This window comes from Emydura macquarii, unplaced genomic scaffold (genome assembly GCF_026122565.2).
Source record: "Emydura macquarii macquarii isolate MOO-44397 ecotype Brisbane River unplaced genomic scaffold, CSIRO-AGI_Emac_v2 contig_1644, whole genome shotgun sequence".
In the NCBI taxonomy this organism is placed as follows: domain Eukaryota; kingdom Metazoa; phylum Chordata; order Testudines; family Chelidae; genus Emydura; species Emydura macquarii.
The window spans coordinates 5,233,227-5,252,398 of record NW_027131781.1 but is presented as its reverse complement, the minus strand read 5'-3'; the positions used below and the strand labels follow the sequence as shown (position 1 = coordinate 5,252,398).

General features: G+C 41.1%; 2 protein-coding genes across 5 annotated transcripts in view; one reads left to right on the top strand and one right to left on the bottom strand.

The window, feature by feature from the left end:
• The window catches only part of ZWILCH (zwilch kinetochore protein), a 26,841-nt gene extending 12,903 nt beyond the window's left edge, over nucleotides 1-13,938 (top strand). For both annotated transcript variants that reach the window (XM_067555528.1, XM_067555529.1), the window contains 7 exons: nucleotides 42-198; nucleotides 1,949-1,977; nucleotides 3,119-3,255; nucleotides 4,161-4,256; nucleotides 4,355-4,473; nucleotides 9,846-9,969; nucleotides 12,024-13,938. In XM_067555528.1, coding sequence (XP_067411629.1) covers nucleotides 42-198; nucleotides 1,949-1,977; nucleotides 3,119-3,255; nucleotides 4,161-4,256; nucleotides 4,355-4,473; nucleotides 9,846-9,940 — 633 coding nt within the window. In that variant the 3' untranslated portion in view covers nucleotides 9,941-9,969; nucleotides 12,024-13,938. The remainder of the gene's footprint in view (nucleotides 1-41; nucleotides 199-1,948; nucleotides 1,978-3,118; nucleotides 3,256-4,160; nucleotides 4,257-4,354; nucleotides 4,474-9,845; nucleotides 9,970-12,023) is intronic.
• On the bottom strand, nucleotides 12,126-19,172 carry LCTL (lactase like). 3 transcript variants are annotated; one of them, XM_067555531.1, is made up of 9 exons: nucleotides 19,083-19,172; nucleotides 18,879-18,974; nucleotides 17,314-17,368; nucleotides 17,062-17,223; nucleotides 16,147-16,421; nucleotides 15,322-15,448; nucleotides 14,229-14,428; nucleotides 13,508-13,571; nucleotides 12,126-12,241 (listed from the first exon to the last, which is right to left on the bottom strand). In XM_067555531.1, exons 1-9 carry the CDS (start codon nucleotides 19,170-19,172, stop codon nucleotides 12,126-12,128), a joined length of 1,185 nt encoding a protein of 394 aa, XP_067411632.1. The 3 variants fall into 3 exon arrangements, with proteins under 3 accessions (XP_067411632.1, XP_067411633.1, XP_067411634.1); XM_067555532.1 differs by lacking the exons at nucleotides 13,508-13,571; nucleotides 14,229-14,428; XM_067555533.1 differs by lacking the exons at nucleotides 13,508-13,571; nucleotides 14,229-14,428; nucleotides 18,879-18,974.

Genomic DNA, 19,172 nt, shown 5'->3' with positions numbered 1-19,172 from the left:
GTATTTCATCTATATATTACTCCAAAAAATCCTTTTTTTAGATTCATCAAGGGAGTAGCAGTTTACTAAGCAAATTGATTCAACAGTCTTACCATGGAGCTATGGAAGCCATTTCCCTCAGTGGTATCACTCCAATTCAAATGCTTCTGGAGATTGGTCTGGACAAGCTAAAGAAAGATTACATCAGTTGTTTCATAGGTAAACCTGTTACTTAAAGGTATGATTGGAAATTCACAAGAAAAGGCTACTTGACCCAAATAATTCATCATATTTGGTTTTTGTTGATCTTAACTTTACCTCTGTTCTATCTCTTAGCCTTTTTTCCTTATTGTCCATAAAAATCCATATTTACCGCTTAGTGTATTCCTTTGCTTAATTTGCACATTAAAAGTATCTCAAAATGACTATGGCTTATAACTAAAGCTGTAACAGTTTTCTAAACTAATCTTTTTATGCAGATTTTCATAAATGTCTAAGTTATAGAAACCTATCAATCTGAAAAATCTGAAGGGAGAAATTTGAGTGATATCCTATTTAATTAACCAGAACTTGGTTTTAGGTGTGATAATACACTAGATGGGGGGAAAATATGTGCCCTTCCTTACCATCTCTCTTTTCTCCCTTCTTGTAATCAAAGGGGGTTGAGGAAAAGACAGCCAAGAATACTGACAGTATAATTTATTTTTAATGAATAAATCACATTCTTGAGCCACACCTTGAAACAGAAGCTAGCATATAGGGATTTTTTTTTAATTAAATAGTTGCTTGAATGGTGTTGTGGCTTTCTCTTCAGCCTCATAGTTTCTTTGTTTTTGGCTCCATTCTGTTCTTGTTGCCCCTGTTTGTGGTGGTGGTCGTTTTATTTTCCTTATTTTTGTCATTGTCACTTTCATCTTACTCTTTTGTTGGAATTATTATTAATGCAGGGTATTACCACAAAACTAATTTAACCATAAATTCCTTTTATTAAATTCAAAGTCAAATGGTATTTATACATGTGTTCTAAACATGCCTAAAAAGCCTAAACAATAGCAGTTTACTACCTTCAAATAGTAATAAAACATTTATAAGCATTTGATCAGGATACTTATAAAGAGGCATCACTCAGGCATGCTAAAACCCATACTGGTTGACTCCATCATGGTCAGGCAGGTATCAGCAATGAACTCTTTAAGAGTTTACTTTTTTATATCCCTTAACAAACTAGTGATGTCATTGCCAATTATCGGACCTTAGCTAAGGCCATATGAAGGATTTTATTATATAGCCAATTATTTATTGCTCCTGATACCCAATGGTACTGATGGTGTTTTATTTCTATTACTTCAGACCAAACCTTAAATAAGATAACACTGGCGTTTTGAAGGGTCACAACAAGTTTAACACAATAACTCTTCTTTCTCATGTTCTCATTCGTTTTAGTCACATATTTTGTTCATTCTAATATCCCAGCTCAGTTTAAAACCATAGTTCACCCAAATCTAATGTGGGCCTATATTCCTACATTGTTTTTTTCAGGGCTTCTCTCTTCACCTTCTCTTCATTCCCTGAGTCTTCCTACCACTCTGCCAGCCTGTATGCACTCTCACTTGCTCACCTGGTTTCTATTTCTTCTGCTTCAAACCTTATGCTCTTTAGGAGGGAGAAATGTTGAGAATTTTAGGGCTGGTGGCCCAGCTGATCATAGCACCTCCTATTCCTAGTACTGCTGTCCCTTTGCATTTCCATGCAGGGAACATGCCGTCTTGGTAGCTGGTATCCACACCAGCCATTTCAAATGTTTCTTTTTGTATTTATAGCAGTGAGTACAAGCAAGTCCTCAGTTGTGGTGATTGCACTCTTCCCTTAATTTGGCTTCCTGTGCAACTGTCTATTTTGCTTATGCCTGAAGCTGCCACTGTGTGTAGCAAGTTTTGGTTTCTTAAAATAATCTTTATTTGTTTTGCAGGCCAGGAACTTGCAACATTAACCTATTTGGTGAGATACTTTAATTCTTATTTTGAAAGCAACATTGAGTTTTGACATATTCTTGTTTAGATTAATTTCCTCTTCAGATTCATAAAACCTGTCAGGACTATGACATGTATGCTTGATCCTGGAAATTCTGTCACCTCCTTAAAATTAGGGTGTATATATAAAATATCAAAGTGTGGGCTTAATAGTTTAGGTGGCTGGTAACTGCATCTTAGTCCCCTGGATAGGGCATCATATTGTGGATAAGGAAATCTAGATTCTCTTCCAGGATCCGCCATTGACTTTCTCATTGACTTGCTATGTTGCTTCTATGGGAATTCTGTACCAAAAAATGAAAAATTCTGCACATTTTGGCAAAATAATGCAATGTAATCACACCAGTTTCAATTATACTGATAATTTATTTAAACTACAATACAGAAAAAAGTAATAATAACTATTCAGCATTTCCTAAACACACGGAAAGTTAAAGTTACAAATATTTGGTAATCAATACCCAGCATTCCAGTTATAATCCTGGCTTGCTACTTTGGGAAGTGCTAGGTTCTGACTGTCCTGACATTTTATTGACTACTCGATAAACATTTTCTTTGCCCTCAAAGGTCTTTTTTTTATGGGTAAATAAAATAGATCCTGAGCTGTAATCTAACCTCATTGTGCCACTCTGGCACAGGAAAAAAGTGAGAAAACACATAGATCTTCCTATCTGAGGATTATTTTGTACATGTCCCATGTATAATCCAGTATCTTTCACTATCACTAAACTTTTTTTTTAAAGTGGGGAAGAGAGTGCCATTCTAACTTCACTGGTATTTGACTCAACATCAACAAACCATGTGTGCTAGAGCTATTTCAAGGTTGTAGATGTGCATGGAGTGTTGCTTCTCTCTGCTGCAAGAAAGCATGGTATTCAGTTTAAAAGAAATCTGCTTAATAAAGCATTCTTAGAGTAGGATTTTTGTAAATCAATACCCTACTTTCTCATAAGAAAGAGGCAGACAAGCATAGCAGAGAGCGTGTGCCTTCAGTATGTGTACATATTGAGTACTCATCTGGTTAGCATATTTAACCCAGCCAACATCCACAGTTACTGTTTAAGAGCTTGGTTTATTTCTTGTTTTGAAGGGTATATTTTCTTTTTTAGGACTACTTCATTTCCACATCAGTAGAGCTGCAGGAACAGGTTCATCGTGTTCAAAAACTTCACCATATGCTGGAAATTTTGGTCAGCTGCACAGTCTTACTTCACTTTAAGCATGAGAATCTCTTCCCTTTGATGCAGTAATTATTTAATTTTTACTTTCCTATAATTTAAATGGCAATAATAAATGGATTATTTTAAATAATTAGATATAGTTAGCAGGCAAGCTATTTTTATAAACTTTATTTTATTGATAATGATTGTGAGGAGCAGGGACTGCAATGGAAGCACTGGATCTTCCTGTTCAATTTTTATGCCCTGGTTTAACATCCTTGTATTTTTCCCCAGTATCTTGTGAGGGTTTCAGGAAAATCACTAGAACCTTAATTTTCATTTTCTTCTCTTCTTCCTTTTCCTTTTTGAGTTGTCAGATCCCAGCCATTCCTCCATTCTGAAATATGTAAAACAGGTATTCATAAGACGCTACCTTCAGAATACCATCCAAAACAAAAATTTAGGGTTTTGGTTTTTTTTAATTAGCTTTCTTGTTGCTGCAGTTTCTTTCTTGCATGTCTTATCAGCCATTTCAATTCATGCTTCCAAACCTTGCAATATTTTGAGGCTTTCATCCATTTAGCTCTAAATGGTTGATTGAATGGAGTATTCTAGTGCAGAATCACAACATATTTCATATTTATTTTCAAAGCTACAAAGCTTGTGTGGAAAATTAGCCTTGCAGTCTAAAATACATGATTTTAGAGAGAACATTTGTGAGGAATAAATTATTGTGCAATTGCAATTTGTCAAGTATAGTAATTCCTATGGAAGTCACTGTTGTGATATGATGATTTTCTACTGTCCGGGGGAGCAAGAGCCAAAATCAGGTTTTGGCATCAAGGTTTCCTGCAAGTGTATGGTAACTGATCTGTGCCATTAAATATGAAAATGTAATTAGTTTCGCATGTATATTGATCTGGAATTGAATAGTTGCATAAACCCTTATCCAAGGAGTATAAATAACAGTATTTGACTGCTTTTATCACAGGTCCTGCATAAAGTATTACAAGGAAAATCCTCTAAATGAGAAACATGTGTTTCAGCTACCAATCAGACCAGCTGTTGTCAATAAGTTCTATCAAAAGTAAGTCAAGCCTCAGTGTTCATAATACAGAAATTCAAATCTTGACTGAGTACGTAATTGTTAATTGGTTTTTTTGTGGTGTTTGATTATTTCCTTAGTGATCATCCACAAATATGGAGGGTGGATATAAGTAGTGGACATGGCCAGAAGGAAGTTAAAACAATATGGCAGCTTAGCACTAATCCTCCTATTGAACATATGGCTTCGAACAACCTTGGTAAGGAACCATTTCTGGTATAAAATATTAAGTGACACTGTCAGCTTGATTTTTTTTTTTTAATTAACTAGTGATGGGTTTTGTTTTGTTTTGTTAAATCCAGTTTCTCATACAGCACTCTCTTTAAACAGTGTGTCCTAAATTTTTTTAGTTCCTTTTTATGTATAAGAATCTCTTCAACAAGGGAGAAACTGATTATATGTACGAAAAGTGAAACTGGCTACATGTACAAAGTACTGCTGAATACACAAAGTAAACAAATGAGGGAGGAAAAATCTTTCCAGGTAATAATGTTGGGTATTAGTTGTAACTAAAGGAGGTACAAAATTTTCAGTTGTCGTGATTTACACACACACGCACATTTGACAGTGTTACTTTTAAAATTAACGGTGACATAGTTATAAATATCACTATCTTTTGAACTTTGACATCCTGCTTCTCAGTCCAGTAAAGAGTAAGTGTGTCATTAACATGACGAGCATGTGTCCCAACTCACCATGTTGACAGCACTATAGAGCAACATTTAAAAAACTCTTGAAAAGCTAGGGAAGAAGGCCAAATATACCACAGTGTGTAGAGTTCATTTGCCTTTCTTTTGGCAGTGGCAAAAGAGATTAACATTTTAGTAGATCTGGAATGTTTTCTTATCTTTCCCAGTAATTTTGAAAGCCTATTATTTTCAGTGGAACTTGGTGCTTATAACAGATCCTTGAAGCCATCATGTCAAACTTTCTTATGATCTGTCTTTGTTAGACTACCATGTTAACACTTAGTTCTTCTTCACGTGATTGCTCATGTCCATTCCACTATAGGTGAGTGCACGCCACCGTGCACGGTTCCCGAAACTTTTTTCCCCTTAGCAGACCCCGTAGGGCCGGCTCTGGGGCACCCCTGGAGTCCCGCACACATGCTGTGGTATATGAAGCACTGCTGGCCCTACGCCCCCCCAGTTCCTTCTTTCTGCCTGTGACGGTTGCTGGAACTAGCCTTGCTCTCTGTAAGTACAATTCCCCTTCTTTGAACTCTTTGAGGGGTAGCCGTGTTAGTCTGTATACAGCAAAGACAACGAGAGTTGTGTGGCACTTTAAAGAATAAAAAATATTAAATTTATTAGTCTTTAAAGTGCCACAGAACTCTTGTTGTCTTTGAACTCTTTGTTATTCGAAGTACTTCAGTTAGTTTTAAGTAGTTGTTAAGTAGTGTTAAGTGTAGTTAGATAAGAAGTCCCTAAGGGACTTAGAGCAGCCGGGCCATGCACCGGACATCTGGATTTAAGCCATGTGTCTCCTGCGGGAAGGCTTTCCCGCTCAACGACCCTCACAATCGGTGCCTTAAGTGCCTGGGGGAAGATCTGCAGGGCTTTTAAACCGTAGACTCAGAAGGACCGAGAGATCCAGTTAAAAGCCCTGCTCATGGAGGCAGTGCTCCGCCCGGCGTCTGAGCCGTCCCGCTCCACCTCGGCACCGAGCGTTACCTTGGTGAAGAGTGCACTGCTGGCGCCGGCCCCGACTTGGCACTGAGCAACATCCCCAGTGCCGAAGGAGAAGAGACAGCACGTGGAGAGCGGACACTCCCCTGCACCGTCGGTACTGGCAGGATTGAGTGCGGAGATGCACCAGCCATGGCCCATCGAGTCTTCTCCGGTGCCTGCATCTCCGGTCAGGGAGCCTGCCCCCGACTCCTGGAAGTGGGAGAGTGCCCTGGCTGACGCTGTCGACACCTTGTTGGCTTTGCCTATGCCACCTCTGTCCACCCCCCCCCCTCCGCCGAGGGAGAAGGGGCCGGTGTCCCGGGGCAAGCCCGCGTTGGGTCCCCCCAAAGGGCGGTGGAGATCCCCAGTACGTGGAGGAAGATCTCCCGCCAGACGGCCACTGGGGGTAGAGCGAGGACGCTCCCTCAGCGGTCGCTCCAGGTCCGCGTCGTTGACTCAGGATGCGGAGTCCCCTTCTCAGTGCCAATGTCATTCCCCGGCAGCGCAAGCCAACAAGCGGCACCGGTTGAGGTCCGCCAGGCGGTGCTCGGACAGCTCCTGTTCCAGATCCCCAGCACCGAGGAATTCACCCGCACCCATGTGGTGCAGAGCCTGGTCACCGTCGGAGGACTCAGCACCGAGGGATTCGCCCGCACTGAGGCAGTGTGGAACCTGGTCACCATATGAGGACCCCCAGCTCCGCACAGTCCCTGACGTGGAACCTGGTTGCTGGAGTCAGGCTTGGCACCATGGAGTTTGGAGCGGCGCCGGTCTCTATCACCAAGGGCAAGTGGCACCGCAAGTCCTCAGTACCAAGGCGGCACTTGAGAGGACGGTCCCCGGCACGGCATGGCACCTGAGACCGAGGATGTGCATGGCACCGCCGGTGTAGTGGCTCGGGGTCCCACGGGGGGGGACGGTCGTCGGGACAGCCAGCGCCCCCATATGGCATCACAGCAGGTGGCACAGGCAGCCCCAGTTTGGCCCCAGGGACAATGGCCACAACAGTGGCCTTATTGGGCCCCATGGGGCATCCAGGTGGGATAGGGGCCCTAATCCATCCTGTCAGCGGGGGTTCAGTCCATGCCCCCGGCACAGGAGAAGGCCCATAGACACCGCTACTCGGACGAGGACTCGGACACCATGGAGGGACCCTCTATGGGTGCATCCCTTCGTCAGGGGGGGCAGCACCCACAGGACGCGACTCAGCAGTCCTCTTCCTCCTCTCTGGACAAGGTAGTCTCCCGGGATCACATGGTGCCACTGGAGGATTTCAGGGCGCACCAGGAGCTGCTCAAGAGGGTGGCCTCTAACTTGGGGTGGAGGTCAAGGAGTTAGTGGAGGCTGATGATACCCTTTTCAATGTGCTGGCAGCGGCTGCCCCAGCAAGAGTGGCGCAACCAGTCCACGATAGGGTCCTCAAAATTAAGGCCCTGTGGCAAACCCCTTCCTTGGTCGCCCCTATGTCAGAGGTGGCTGAGGAGAAGTATTATGTCCCAGCCAAAGGGTTCGAGTATTTGTTCACTCACCCAGCCCTGGGAACCCTGGTAGTCAGCCTGGTTCCACTCCCAAGAACAAAGACAACAAAAAGCTGCACTCCAGCCTCCCTAGCCTCCCTAGACTGGTGGAGGTCTCCAGGGCAGTGTTGAAGGGCGTTCCATTCAGAGAACTGGTTCTGTCGGTTACCCTAATCTCCAATGCCTCGGATGTGGGATGGGGAGCCCACATCAGCGCCAACCTGAGCACTCAGGGGCTCTGGTCGGGGGAGGAGAGGTGCCTGCACATCAACGTGAAGGAGCTGAGGGCTATTTACCTAGCATGCAGGGTGTTTCTCCGATTCCTGGCAGGCAGAGTGGTGCAGGTGCTGATGAACAACACCGCAGCTATGTTTTATATAAACAGGCAGGGAAGGGCGCGCTTCTCAGCTCTCTGTGAGGAAGCTACCTTGCTGTTGGACTTTGCTGTGAGGCACGACTTCCACTTGACTGCCTCTCACCTCCTGGGAGTGAGGAACGACGAGGCGGATCACCTCAGCAGGTCATTTCTACCCCACCACGACTGGTTGCTGCACCCGGAGATAGTGACTACGATCTTCCAAAAGTGGGATGTTCCCCAACTGGACCTATTCGCATCAGCCTAGAACGCGAAGTGTCCGAGGTTCTGCTCGCTCCGGGGTCACAAGACTGGGTCAGTTTCCGACGCGTTCCTTATCGACTGGATGGGGACCCTCATGTACGCGTTCCTGCCCATTCCACTCCTGCCCAAGGTCCTGCTGAAAATAAAGAGGGACAGGGCGGATGTTATACTCATCGCTTCGGCCTGGCCGAGACAGCACTGGTTCAGCATGCTGCTGGACCTTTCGGTCGCCCTGCCCATGAAGCTCCCGAGGCAGCACGACCTTCTCTCCCAGGACCATGGTCGCCTGTTGCACCCGGACCTGGACTCCCTGCACCTCACGGTTTGGAGGTTCTGTGACTGATGGAGGGGGAGAGAGCCTGCTCAGTGCAGCTCCAACAAGTCTTGCTGGGCAGCAGGAAACCTTCTACACAGATCGTGTATCGGGCTAAGTGGAAACGGTTTACCTCTTGGGCAGAGTCCCGGGGCATCCCGCCCAGCATCTCACCTGTGCAGGTGATCCTGGAGTACCTGCTCCAGCTAAAGCTCCAGGGTCTGGTGTTGGCCTCATTGAAGCTTCACTTGGCGGCCATTTCAGCCTTCCATCAGCCGCTAGAGGGGAGATCCCTGTTCTCCCATTCCATGTCGATCAGGTTCCTCAAGGGGGTGGAGAGGCTGTATCCACAGGTCCGCAACCTGGTGCCTCCCTGGGATCTCAACCTGGTCCTCTTGAGACTCACGGGGGCCCCCCTTTGAACCAAAGGCTTCATGCCCTCTGCTCATGCTTTCATGGAAGGTAGCCTTCCTGGTGACCATTACCTTAGCTAGGAGGGTCTCCGAAATTAGGGCCTTGACCTCAGCGCCCCCTTACACAATATTCTATAAGGATAAGGTGCAGTTGAGGCAGCATCCAGCCTTCCTGGATTTCCCAATTTCGTTGTAACCAAGATATTTTTCTCCCAGTGTTTTTTCACAAACTGCACAGTTTGGAGGAGGAGAGGAGATGGCATTCACTGGACGTGAGACGAGCCCTGGCCTTCTACACCGAGCGTATGAAGCCATTCCGGAAATCGATGCAGTTCTTCATTGCAGTGGCAGACCGGATGAAAGGTTCACTTGTCTCCACACAGCGCATCTCCTCGTGGATTACATCATGCATCAAGTTCTGCTACGAGGCGAGGGTGCCGCTTCCGGGAACCATCACAGCGCACTCAACCAGAGCTCAAGTCTTGTCTACAGTCTTCCTGGAGAGAGTGCCCCTGCAGGACGTCTGCAAAGCCACCACCTGGTCGTTGGTGCATACCATCACGTCCCACTATGCCATTGTCCAGCAGGCGAGAGAGGATGTGGGATTCGGCAGAGCCGTGCTGAGGGCAGCTCACCGGTAACTCCTACTCACCTCCAAGGTACTGCTTGTTAGTCACCTATAGTGGAATGGACATGAGCAATCACTCGAAGAAGAAAACAAGGTTACTTACCAGTAACTGATGTTCTTTGAGATGTGTTGCTCATGTCCATTCCACAACCCATCCCCCGTCCCCGCTGCTGGAGTTGGCAGAAGGAAGGAACTGAGGGGGCATAGGGCTGGCAGTGCCTCATATACCGTGGCATGTGCGCGGGACTCCAGGGGGCATGAGAGCTGTCCCTATGGGATCTGCTAAGGGGAAAAAAGTTCTGGGAACCGTGCATGGTGGCGTGCACTCACCTATAGTGAAATGGACATGAGCAACACATCTCAAAGAACATCAGTTACTGGTAAGTAACCTTGTTTTCTTTTGTACTGCAGGACTACTTTGTGATACAACAGTTAATGGAAACTCTGAAGAAAGTATATATTTTGTTACCATGGCTAACTGCAGTCAGGTGCATTTTACAAAATGAATGCTGTTGTACAGATAGATGCTTAGAAGGTACAGTAAATTGCAAATGTTGTCAGCATATCTGCCTTCCCCAGTATATCTAAAAATCTTTTATTGTTGGAAAAATGATACCCTGTATTTGGTAGTTATTTGCTGTTGTGGATGGAAAAAGATGGAACCTACATACACGTATAATTTAATAGTATATGTACAGTTTGTTTAGATACTTTGTAACATACATTTTACGTTCTTTTTAAAAATAATTGCAAATGTTTTAAAATTAATTTTGATGTTTTATAAATTATGAATAGTCTACTCTTTTACATTTTTAAATTTCATTTTATTGCTTAAAAATGCAATGGGGCACAGATTCAAATTTTGTACAATGTAACTGATCAAGAGCAAGCACTATTGTAAAATCTTTGCTGGGGTCATATGATATTACATCAGAAGACGTATTTGGAGAGCTGCTCTTCCAGTGCCTTTACATTTCATACAAGAACCTTAGTTTTCTTTAGCCCTATATTTATATTTTGGAGTTGCTCTTCTTATTTAGCCCAAATTCAAAATTTCCTGAAATACAAATAATTGATTTTAATCATGTTTTTCATTGGTACTTTTGAGTTACTTTCATAAAGAACATTCATATAACCATTAAAACATGTTTGTTTGATTATTTACAACTAAATATAGCCTTTACATTAGATTTGGTACTTCTTTTTGCTTGGAGGATACACATTTCTATAATTATATAGAGTAACATAATTTGAGGCTACTGCTTTTCTGCACAACAGAAACTGTAAATACTGACAATTGCAAGAAAGTAATTCCATTGTCAAAACTGAAAACAATATATATTGTAACATTTTGTGAAGTTTGACCCCAAGAATATAGTTGTTTCTCCCTCCCCCATTTTATAGACCAGAAAAGTAGCCTTTAACTCCTTATTTATAGTTTGAGAAGGACTCATTGAATCAGTGTATATTTTTATTTGTTTAAATTCAATTAAATTATTTTAATAGATTATAATAAGTTTAGGCCTTAGCATAGGTTATCATAAACTCAAATTTAAACAAGTTAATCTTTCTTTAAAAATAAAAACACATTAAAACTTAAATTAAAAAGTAATTTAAATTTGAAAATCCAGTTTAAATGTGTGGAGTGTTTTTTTTTTTTTAAAGTCATTGGTTTTTATCCACCCTTCTTGAATAGAAGTTAAGAAATCTATCTATTTTTATGCACAGTTAACCTGACATCCACAAATGAGTTTGTGTTTTGGAATTATGGTAAAAGCTGAACATAAAGTTTGCTTTTGTGTCTTGCTTTGAAGGAATCATTTCAGGCCATGCAATGGCAGGTTGCTAGCCATACTCTGGAACTAGTAAAGTTCTATATAAGCAGGTGCATCTTGATTAAGCTGTACTTGCTTGCAGCAGGACTGAATTTGGTACAGTATTTAACTCGTGTCCAATCCTGGGATTGCATAGATTGTTGCACACAAAAGATACATTTACAATAAAGAAAGATGTATGATGTGGTGGGTCTAGTGGCCTAAGCATAGGACTGGACATCAGGATTCCTTACTTCTGGACCTGGTTCTGACCATAGCTCTGTGAACAAGTCAGTTAAGGTCTCAGATTTTTTCCTCCTATGTGCAAAATTTGGGTTATTAATACCTAACTATTCATCCAAACACAATAATAATTAATGTTTATACAATGCCATTAAGATTTTGAAGTATGATACGTTGTAAGTATTCTAAGTCTATATTTCATAATTAGCACTTCCATGGTAATTAAAATAATACAGTGATGAACAGGTTGAAAACAGCTTGCCAATAATCTGCTTATCATTGAAATTTATATTGGCAAGCTTTGAATGAATTTAATGTCAGCTATTGTTTTTGTCCTAATGAAGAAAATGCATACTTTGCAAAACATTAAGGAAGATAAAACCTGCAATTTAGTTTTGATAGAAAATAATGCTGAGACCCATGAATTGTCTTTGGTAAAATTTCTAAATTATATCTTGTGGTTGAAATTGAATACAATGTAGAAGCAACAGTATGTACATAAAAATAAAGCTGATTTTTTTTAACATTACAGTGTTACATGAACGAGGCATCTGTGGAAACTTTTAAAACAGTGCAAGAATAAGTGGCATTTTATTGGTTATGCAAAATGAAGATATTATGTAAATTTGTAGTTTTAGCTGTGCTTCCGAAGGAGGAACATTAATAGAATGGCACTGATAAGTATACAGAGTGTGAACACCGTTGGCACAACAATCTCAGTCACCATCTCCATGTGAGTAGTCAAGGGATCTGAAATTTGAGAAAAGAAACAACACCAGATAAGATTTGTTCTAATGGAATAATTTTAGATATTTGTCCATTTTATTGTTTAAGCAGAGATGAACAGCTTTAAATTTTTTGAACATAGTTTGTTTAAAGCTAAAATTCATTTTGTTACATCTTGGCATCTGCATGAAACTGGCATCCATAGAAACAACAGAGAAAAAGAAATTGTAAAAGATATAATCAACATTAATATATTTTGAAAATCTGAAGCAAGTTTGTTAGGCTGTCTTCATCTTTATCTTTTGTGGTGAATTCTGAAACATGTCAGTGCTCAAAGGGTTATAAAAATTTTGCTTACCATGAATTAGCCTCAGTATATTAGCAGCAGTATTCCGCTTTTCCTCTAATTTTCAAGGAGAGGGGAAAAAAGAAAATAGTCAAAGAAAAATCCTTGGAAAGCACTCTAACCCTTTGAGGACTGCATTGTATCTTTTGCAGATTTAATATTAAATTGCTTCTTTAAACTTTTATTTAGTGGCTATAGAACAAATTATTTTGGCATATATGTATGATATCCCTCAAAGAGTTTAATAGAAATGCATTTAAGCTATACTGTGATGTTAATTCATAGGGAGCTACATATGTTACTTGCATTAAAAAAAGATATGCAGGGCACACAATTTGATGGACCCCCATAAAACTTAATGTGGCCACACCCATGTACAATACTCATCCCATCTCCTTTAGTGCTTTCAGGAGTCCCTCTAATAGAGTGTTCCCCCCGTTCAGAAACTGATGACCCCTTCACAAGCCCGAGTGTGAGAGATGTAGCTGGAGGTCGAAGGGATGTGTCGGAGGCAGGCCACAGCACTGTGGATATTCCAGGCAGTGCTGTGGTTTGTAAGGCAGTCTGGAGAGGCTGCCTTAATTTAGATTCTGAGAGCCTGTCTAATTTATGCCAGGAGCTTCTCCAGTCCCCAAGGCAACAAAGCACAAAGGTGGTTTAAAGTCACCTTAGCTCTCCCTCCCTCTGTGCTGCATGTTCTCATTTCTAGTTTTTATGCTCATCATGCAGAGGCTACACCTTTGCCATTTTTTCCTTTTGGATGATTGCCCTTGGTTTGTTTTTGTTTGTTGTTTTTGCTTTATGTCTGAAAAGGGCAAACAATCACTGAGAAATACAAATATCTACAGAAGTGAGTTTTTAACAGCTGTGGAAGAAATGTTTAACCTCTAAAATCGTATTAATATGCATTTACTAGATGAATAAAGCAGAATAAATGTAGTTACCTGCAGCAAGGAGTTGATTAGTGATAGAGCAAGTCTCTATGGCCTTTTGGTGCCAATTTGCCACCTAACAAAATCAACATTATTTATTATTTGACATGATAGTAATGGTTTCACTAAGCTTTGAATATATTTGGCTTATTTGCACCATTTTCTCTGCCTCTGCATTTTAGTCATATACAACTTTTTTCAATACTCTTTTATTCTCACACTGCATGTCGATTGTTTGAATTTTTATGTTTCTTTGTACATGTTCTGATGAATATTAATGTAATACGTTTTCACATTATTAGTAGTTTGGAACAATACAAAATAAATGGAAAACCCACTAAGTATTTTCCATATTTTCCAGGGTTTTTCGTGTTGTATATATCATGCACATGCAATGGCTGGAAAGCATAAAAGGCAATATATCTAAATACAGTAAATTAATAATGTGGGCATTGTGACTGCCAAGTTTTATTTAAGTAGTTAATTTACTGATGTGATCAAAAAAATAGAAATTGTTATAAAAACAATAATAGTAAGATTAGATTTCATCATTTTCTTCCCTCTCCCCAGGCCCCTGGCCACAAGTTGATACAATCCTAAATTAAATGCATAGGTATACTATGGTAATCTAAGGGTCAAATGCCAGACTTTACTCATGCAGTTTTTTTAAATCAAACTCAAAGCAGAATTTGGTCATATATTAGGAATAAGTAGGTTTAATGATTGAACTCGCCTCTCTTGGATTTGGGAATCCGTTTGCACTGATGATCATCTTGTAATATTGAACAGATGCCTTTGGGTATCGGGGTTTGTTTCCTTTTTTAAAGTCAACATAGTATAATCCAAATCTTTCGGAATAACCTTTATTCCATTCAAATTTATCCAGCAGAGACCAGGCAGTATAACCTTTTACATTAACGCCATCATTTATAGCTGAAAATGGATTTAGAATTTGTTAACAAACCACAGCAAACTTATGTCTTCACTAAAAACTTAGTGCTAATCATGCCCTGTTTTATACCAAAACTGAAAAATTTGGGGTAAATTTTTCAAAAGCATTTAAGTCATTTAGGTTCCTGACTCTTATTGAAAGTCAATGAGACTTAGGCAAAAATTAAGGAACACATGTTATTGTGACCTTGTCCATTTTCTAAAGTTCACTGTTGCAGGGTGCCTACCCCGCACCGGCCAAGAAGGGGTTAAGGAGGGCTGGGCGAGGAGCAGCCAATGGGCAGGAGCGGCGGGGTAGCCAATCAGGAGCCCTGTATAAAAAGGGGAGTAGTAAGCAGAGCAGGGAGTCACTCCCAGGTGTTCAGGGAGGGAAGGCTGGCTACCTGGTAGGTTGAGGGAGATCAGCATCCTGAGCAGGGAAGTGGCTGACGGCGGTGGCTTGGTGAGAGCAGAAGGCTCTGATAGAATGTTGGAGGAGGTACTGAGTCTCTGATACAAGGGAGGAGGTACTGGGGCTGCGGGGCAGCAGCCTGGGGAAAGCAATAGGGGAGTTGGAGGAGGCAGGGAAAGGCTGCCGAGCCACAGTCCATCTCCCCTAGGCCACCAGTGGAGCGGTGGTGGACTATAGCAGCCACTGAAATAAGTGGTGGGAACGGACTGCAGAATCCCCCTCCAGAAGGGGGTGTGGGGAGACACGGACTGTGGCTTGGCCAGAGGGCTGAGCCTCAAAGATAGCGGAGAGTCCTGACAACAACCGAAAGGGAAGCGTGACAGAGCACAGGCTGCGGATGAGGGTGTCGCCACGAGCTAATTCCCAGAATACCAAGAAGAGGCGCCTATCGGGCGCTGATTTGCAGGCAGTCCATCACATTCACCTTTTAGCATCTCATTAATATATGCTTTCAGATATTCTATTCTCCATTCATCACACAACTGAATACACTGCAGCTTTTCCGAAACTCCATTCTCTGTTACATAAATCAGAGGGTTTCCATACTGTGTCTACAAAGAAAAACATTTATATTGGAATAATGAAATAATATAATTCATACAACTACAATTAATTTTTTTTTTTAAAAAACCTAAATTTATAGAAAACTGATTTTAATCTTACTAGATTCCTTCCTCTTCCCCCAAGTATGGTTCCATTTAAAGAAAAGTATAGTAAAAAATTTAACTTTTTTTTTTTTTTTTTTTTTTTTTTTTTTTTTGTTAGCTGAGAATTATTATAAAACTATTTCTATGAGTGTAGTACGTAGAGGCTGGCCCCGACTGATATTGAGGTCCCATTGTGCTAGTTATGTGGCAAGAAACAAGCTTCCAATATGCAGATAAGAATACTGGTGGATGTGTTGGATATTTATGACTGACACTAAGATACAGAGTATGTCTACACTGCGGGGTTTCATGGATTGATGCAGCGGGATCTACTGAGCAGGCTGTAGAGACCCACTCAATTGATCCTGGAAGTGCTCTCTGGTCAATGCGATAATCCACCCCCCAAAAGGACTAAGGCTGCGTCGACTAGAGGGCATCTCCCGTTGACACAGCGCAGTGGAGACGGCACGGAATGGCAGCTTAAGTAAGTCGACGGCAGCAGTAAATACACTGGCGGCAGTGGAGACCAGGCCACAGATTCACACCCTGTATTAATCGACTGTTAGCCTTCTTTAAAGGAAGCTAACTTAGTTTAAAATTACCTTAACAAAGTTGAGTAACCTTCTAAATCCCCAGGGCACAGAATATAGCCATTTAGATCCTGGATCTGGCCACTTTGAGTCAACCAGTTCTGCCAAATCATGATCAGTGTGGTAACTGGGTCTTTGGAGGGTGGAATAATTCTTCTGTGTAATGTAACGAGTGGTAAAATGACTTATTCCCAGGAAATCAGATGTACCCTTAATGTAGCTTTTCTCTTGCACTGAGAAGGTTGGTAATCTTGACGTGCCCAGGCCTTGTTCAGCACTCTTTCTACCTATACAGTTTTTTTCAGAAAAATATGGTAAATGCATCTCCAACACATGACTGAATCTTTCTGCTTTTCTTTACACTACAAAAGTAAAACTAAACTATCCTAAATTTTAAGTGCTGATATTGTAAGGTCTTGAATCAATGCTTTCTCTGAACACAATGATCTTCCTCTTTCTATCTTTAGAGAAAGCATAGTAAAGGATAAACTTTACTTGATGTGGCTAAGGCGGAAATGTGGTTTAGGTTGTGATTTTCATAGGCGCAATAGGAATTTAAATGTCCAACATTCTGTCTCCTTTGAAAATCCCAGCCTTAAAGCACAGGACTATGAGTCAGGTGTTCACTGCTAACTTGCCATGTGTCCTTGGGCACATAACTGAACTTTCTTTTGTTTCCCCAACTGTAAAAATGGGGATAATTATGCTTTTTAGAGGAACAAGCTACTGTTTGTTTTTATTAACAAAAATAAAGTTTCTGTCTTTATCTGGAATCTTTAAGAAAAATTATTTTTTTAACAACCCTCCCCCAAACCCCTATATTTAATTTTGACTAAACTATACATTGATCAGATTATGCCACTTTCCCATCAGAGGATGTTGTAACTATATTATTTATTCAAGGAATGAATAGTCAGCATGACTTACCTACATAATTCTTCATAACTTCTGGATAGTCTCCACTGTAAATAGGATTTGCAAACCATCCCAAGTAAAACTGTACATATCTTTCAGCAACTTCAATGTCCTTCTTGCTACTTAGATCAACAGGTTCACCCCAGGCACTAGTTAAAGAAATTCCAACCATACCTTAAAATAAAGTGACAGTTCTGCAGTTACACGTAATCTTCTTTCAAGCCCTTACTGCAGAGGCATAATTACATAATGAATGCTTATTACCTTGTTGCTTGCTACGCCATGTCTTATTATAAGAATGCCAGACCTTTGCATGAGTCTGTAATTAAAAGAACATATGTATATGCTAACCTATTGCAATAATCAGTACAAAGACTCAATGAATCTGTGACAGATATGGCAATATCCTGGACAAACCTTATTAATTTAAATTTCAGTACCTTAGGAGTTCATTGTATTAAAAATACAAATATGTATGATTGTGGGATTGTATGTAACATCTCTAGGGAGGACACACAGCTAATATAAACCCTGGAAGTGTTATGACTTTGAGTCTTTTAAAATGTGCTAGACAAACAAATCTAAGTGGGATTCCTAGGAAATACTTGGAAGGAGGGGAAGGCAACTTTTCACTTCCCGATCCAACCTTTTGAATTTGTGTTCTGAACAGAAACTTCTTGTCTGCTGATCACCTGTTACATAGACTGTAAGGTCAGAAGGGACCAATATGATCATCTTGTCTGACCTGCACAGCGCAGGCCACAGAACCTCACCTATCCAGCCAGAGTCCCTCTTGGAGTTGGGGTGATCTCTGGTAAGCTTATTAGCTTGTGTGTAGATTTTTTTTTTAAATATATTTTCTCTGTAATCCTTTTACCTTAAGGATAAACATAGTTGCTTAGAAATAGCTGTGTAGTAACTTATACTAGGGGACAATTATGCTGTTTATAGCCTCTGAGTACTCGGAAAAGGCAAAGCAGGCCTGTTGAGGCAGTGTATTGTGCTGGGGGAATTCACAGTGTAGGCAGGGAACTGTTCAGCCTGAATGCAACCCATTCAAGAAAGAAAAACACGTCTCTACCCAAGGGAGATGACTGCTGGGGGAGCTGGGAGCCTGAGCGTGGATGGACAATGGAGGGTGCAGTTGCCCTGAACTATGACAGAAGCATGGAGGGCAAACTTGTCACACAAATACGTGTCTGAAAATCTATCACTGGAGGTAGTTGAAAGCATTTTTCTGTTTCACATGGAAGCTTTTGTTTTACATAAGATGTCAACCAGACCTCTCTGAGAGTCCTTTGCAGTTCCGAAGATGGCCTTGTGAAGGCGACATGCAACATTTAATGAAGAGTTCAGTTTTATGGCATATCTGTTCTACTATATTTAAATGAGACTCTTCCTTTAAGTGAAGTTTGTTCACTTGGAGTGAAATCCTGGCCTTGATGAACTCAATCACAAAACTTCCATTGAGATAAATGAAGCAGGATTTCACCCTTTGCTTATAGAAGCTACTTTAAAATTCTCTCTTCTGATCTATTTGGCAGTATGTTCAATAAGATACTTAAACAGAAGTTTTTTAAAAAGCTGTCCTCTACATTGTTGCAGCGGAGTGTCTTGTCATGCACCCAGTACTACTTAAGTATGCACTATCTCAGCACCAGTAGTTTATAATTCAGTTTAAATTAACTCTTCTGAATGCTTTTTGGTATGCTGTTCAGAAAGTGAGTCTTTGCTACAAAACCTTATTTTCCTGTGGGGAAAAAATTAAGACGTGCTTATCTCAGTCATAAATTGAGATAATACAAGAAAGAACATATTTCTAGTTTTACTTTAATTATATGATGTGCTGCTTTGTATGCCCCTACTCCACTGAGCTTCAGTCCTGGTGCATGCTCTCCTGTCTCATAGCCCTCTTCAGCAACCGCCTACAAGTACATTAAGAAAAAAAGTTTTAACTATAGGGTCACTTCCAATATTTGGGAAACAAATGTATGTAACTCAAAAGACCTGGAAGGAAGACATCAGTAACTTACCCAAGGGTTATTAAAAGTAATCCAGTATTTCACACGATCACCAAACTTCTCAAAACACAGATTTGCATAATCATTAAAATAACTTATCAT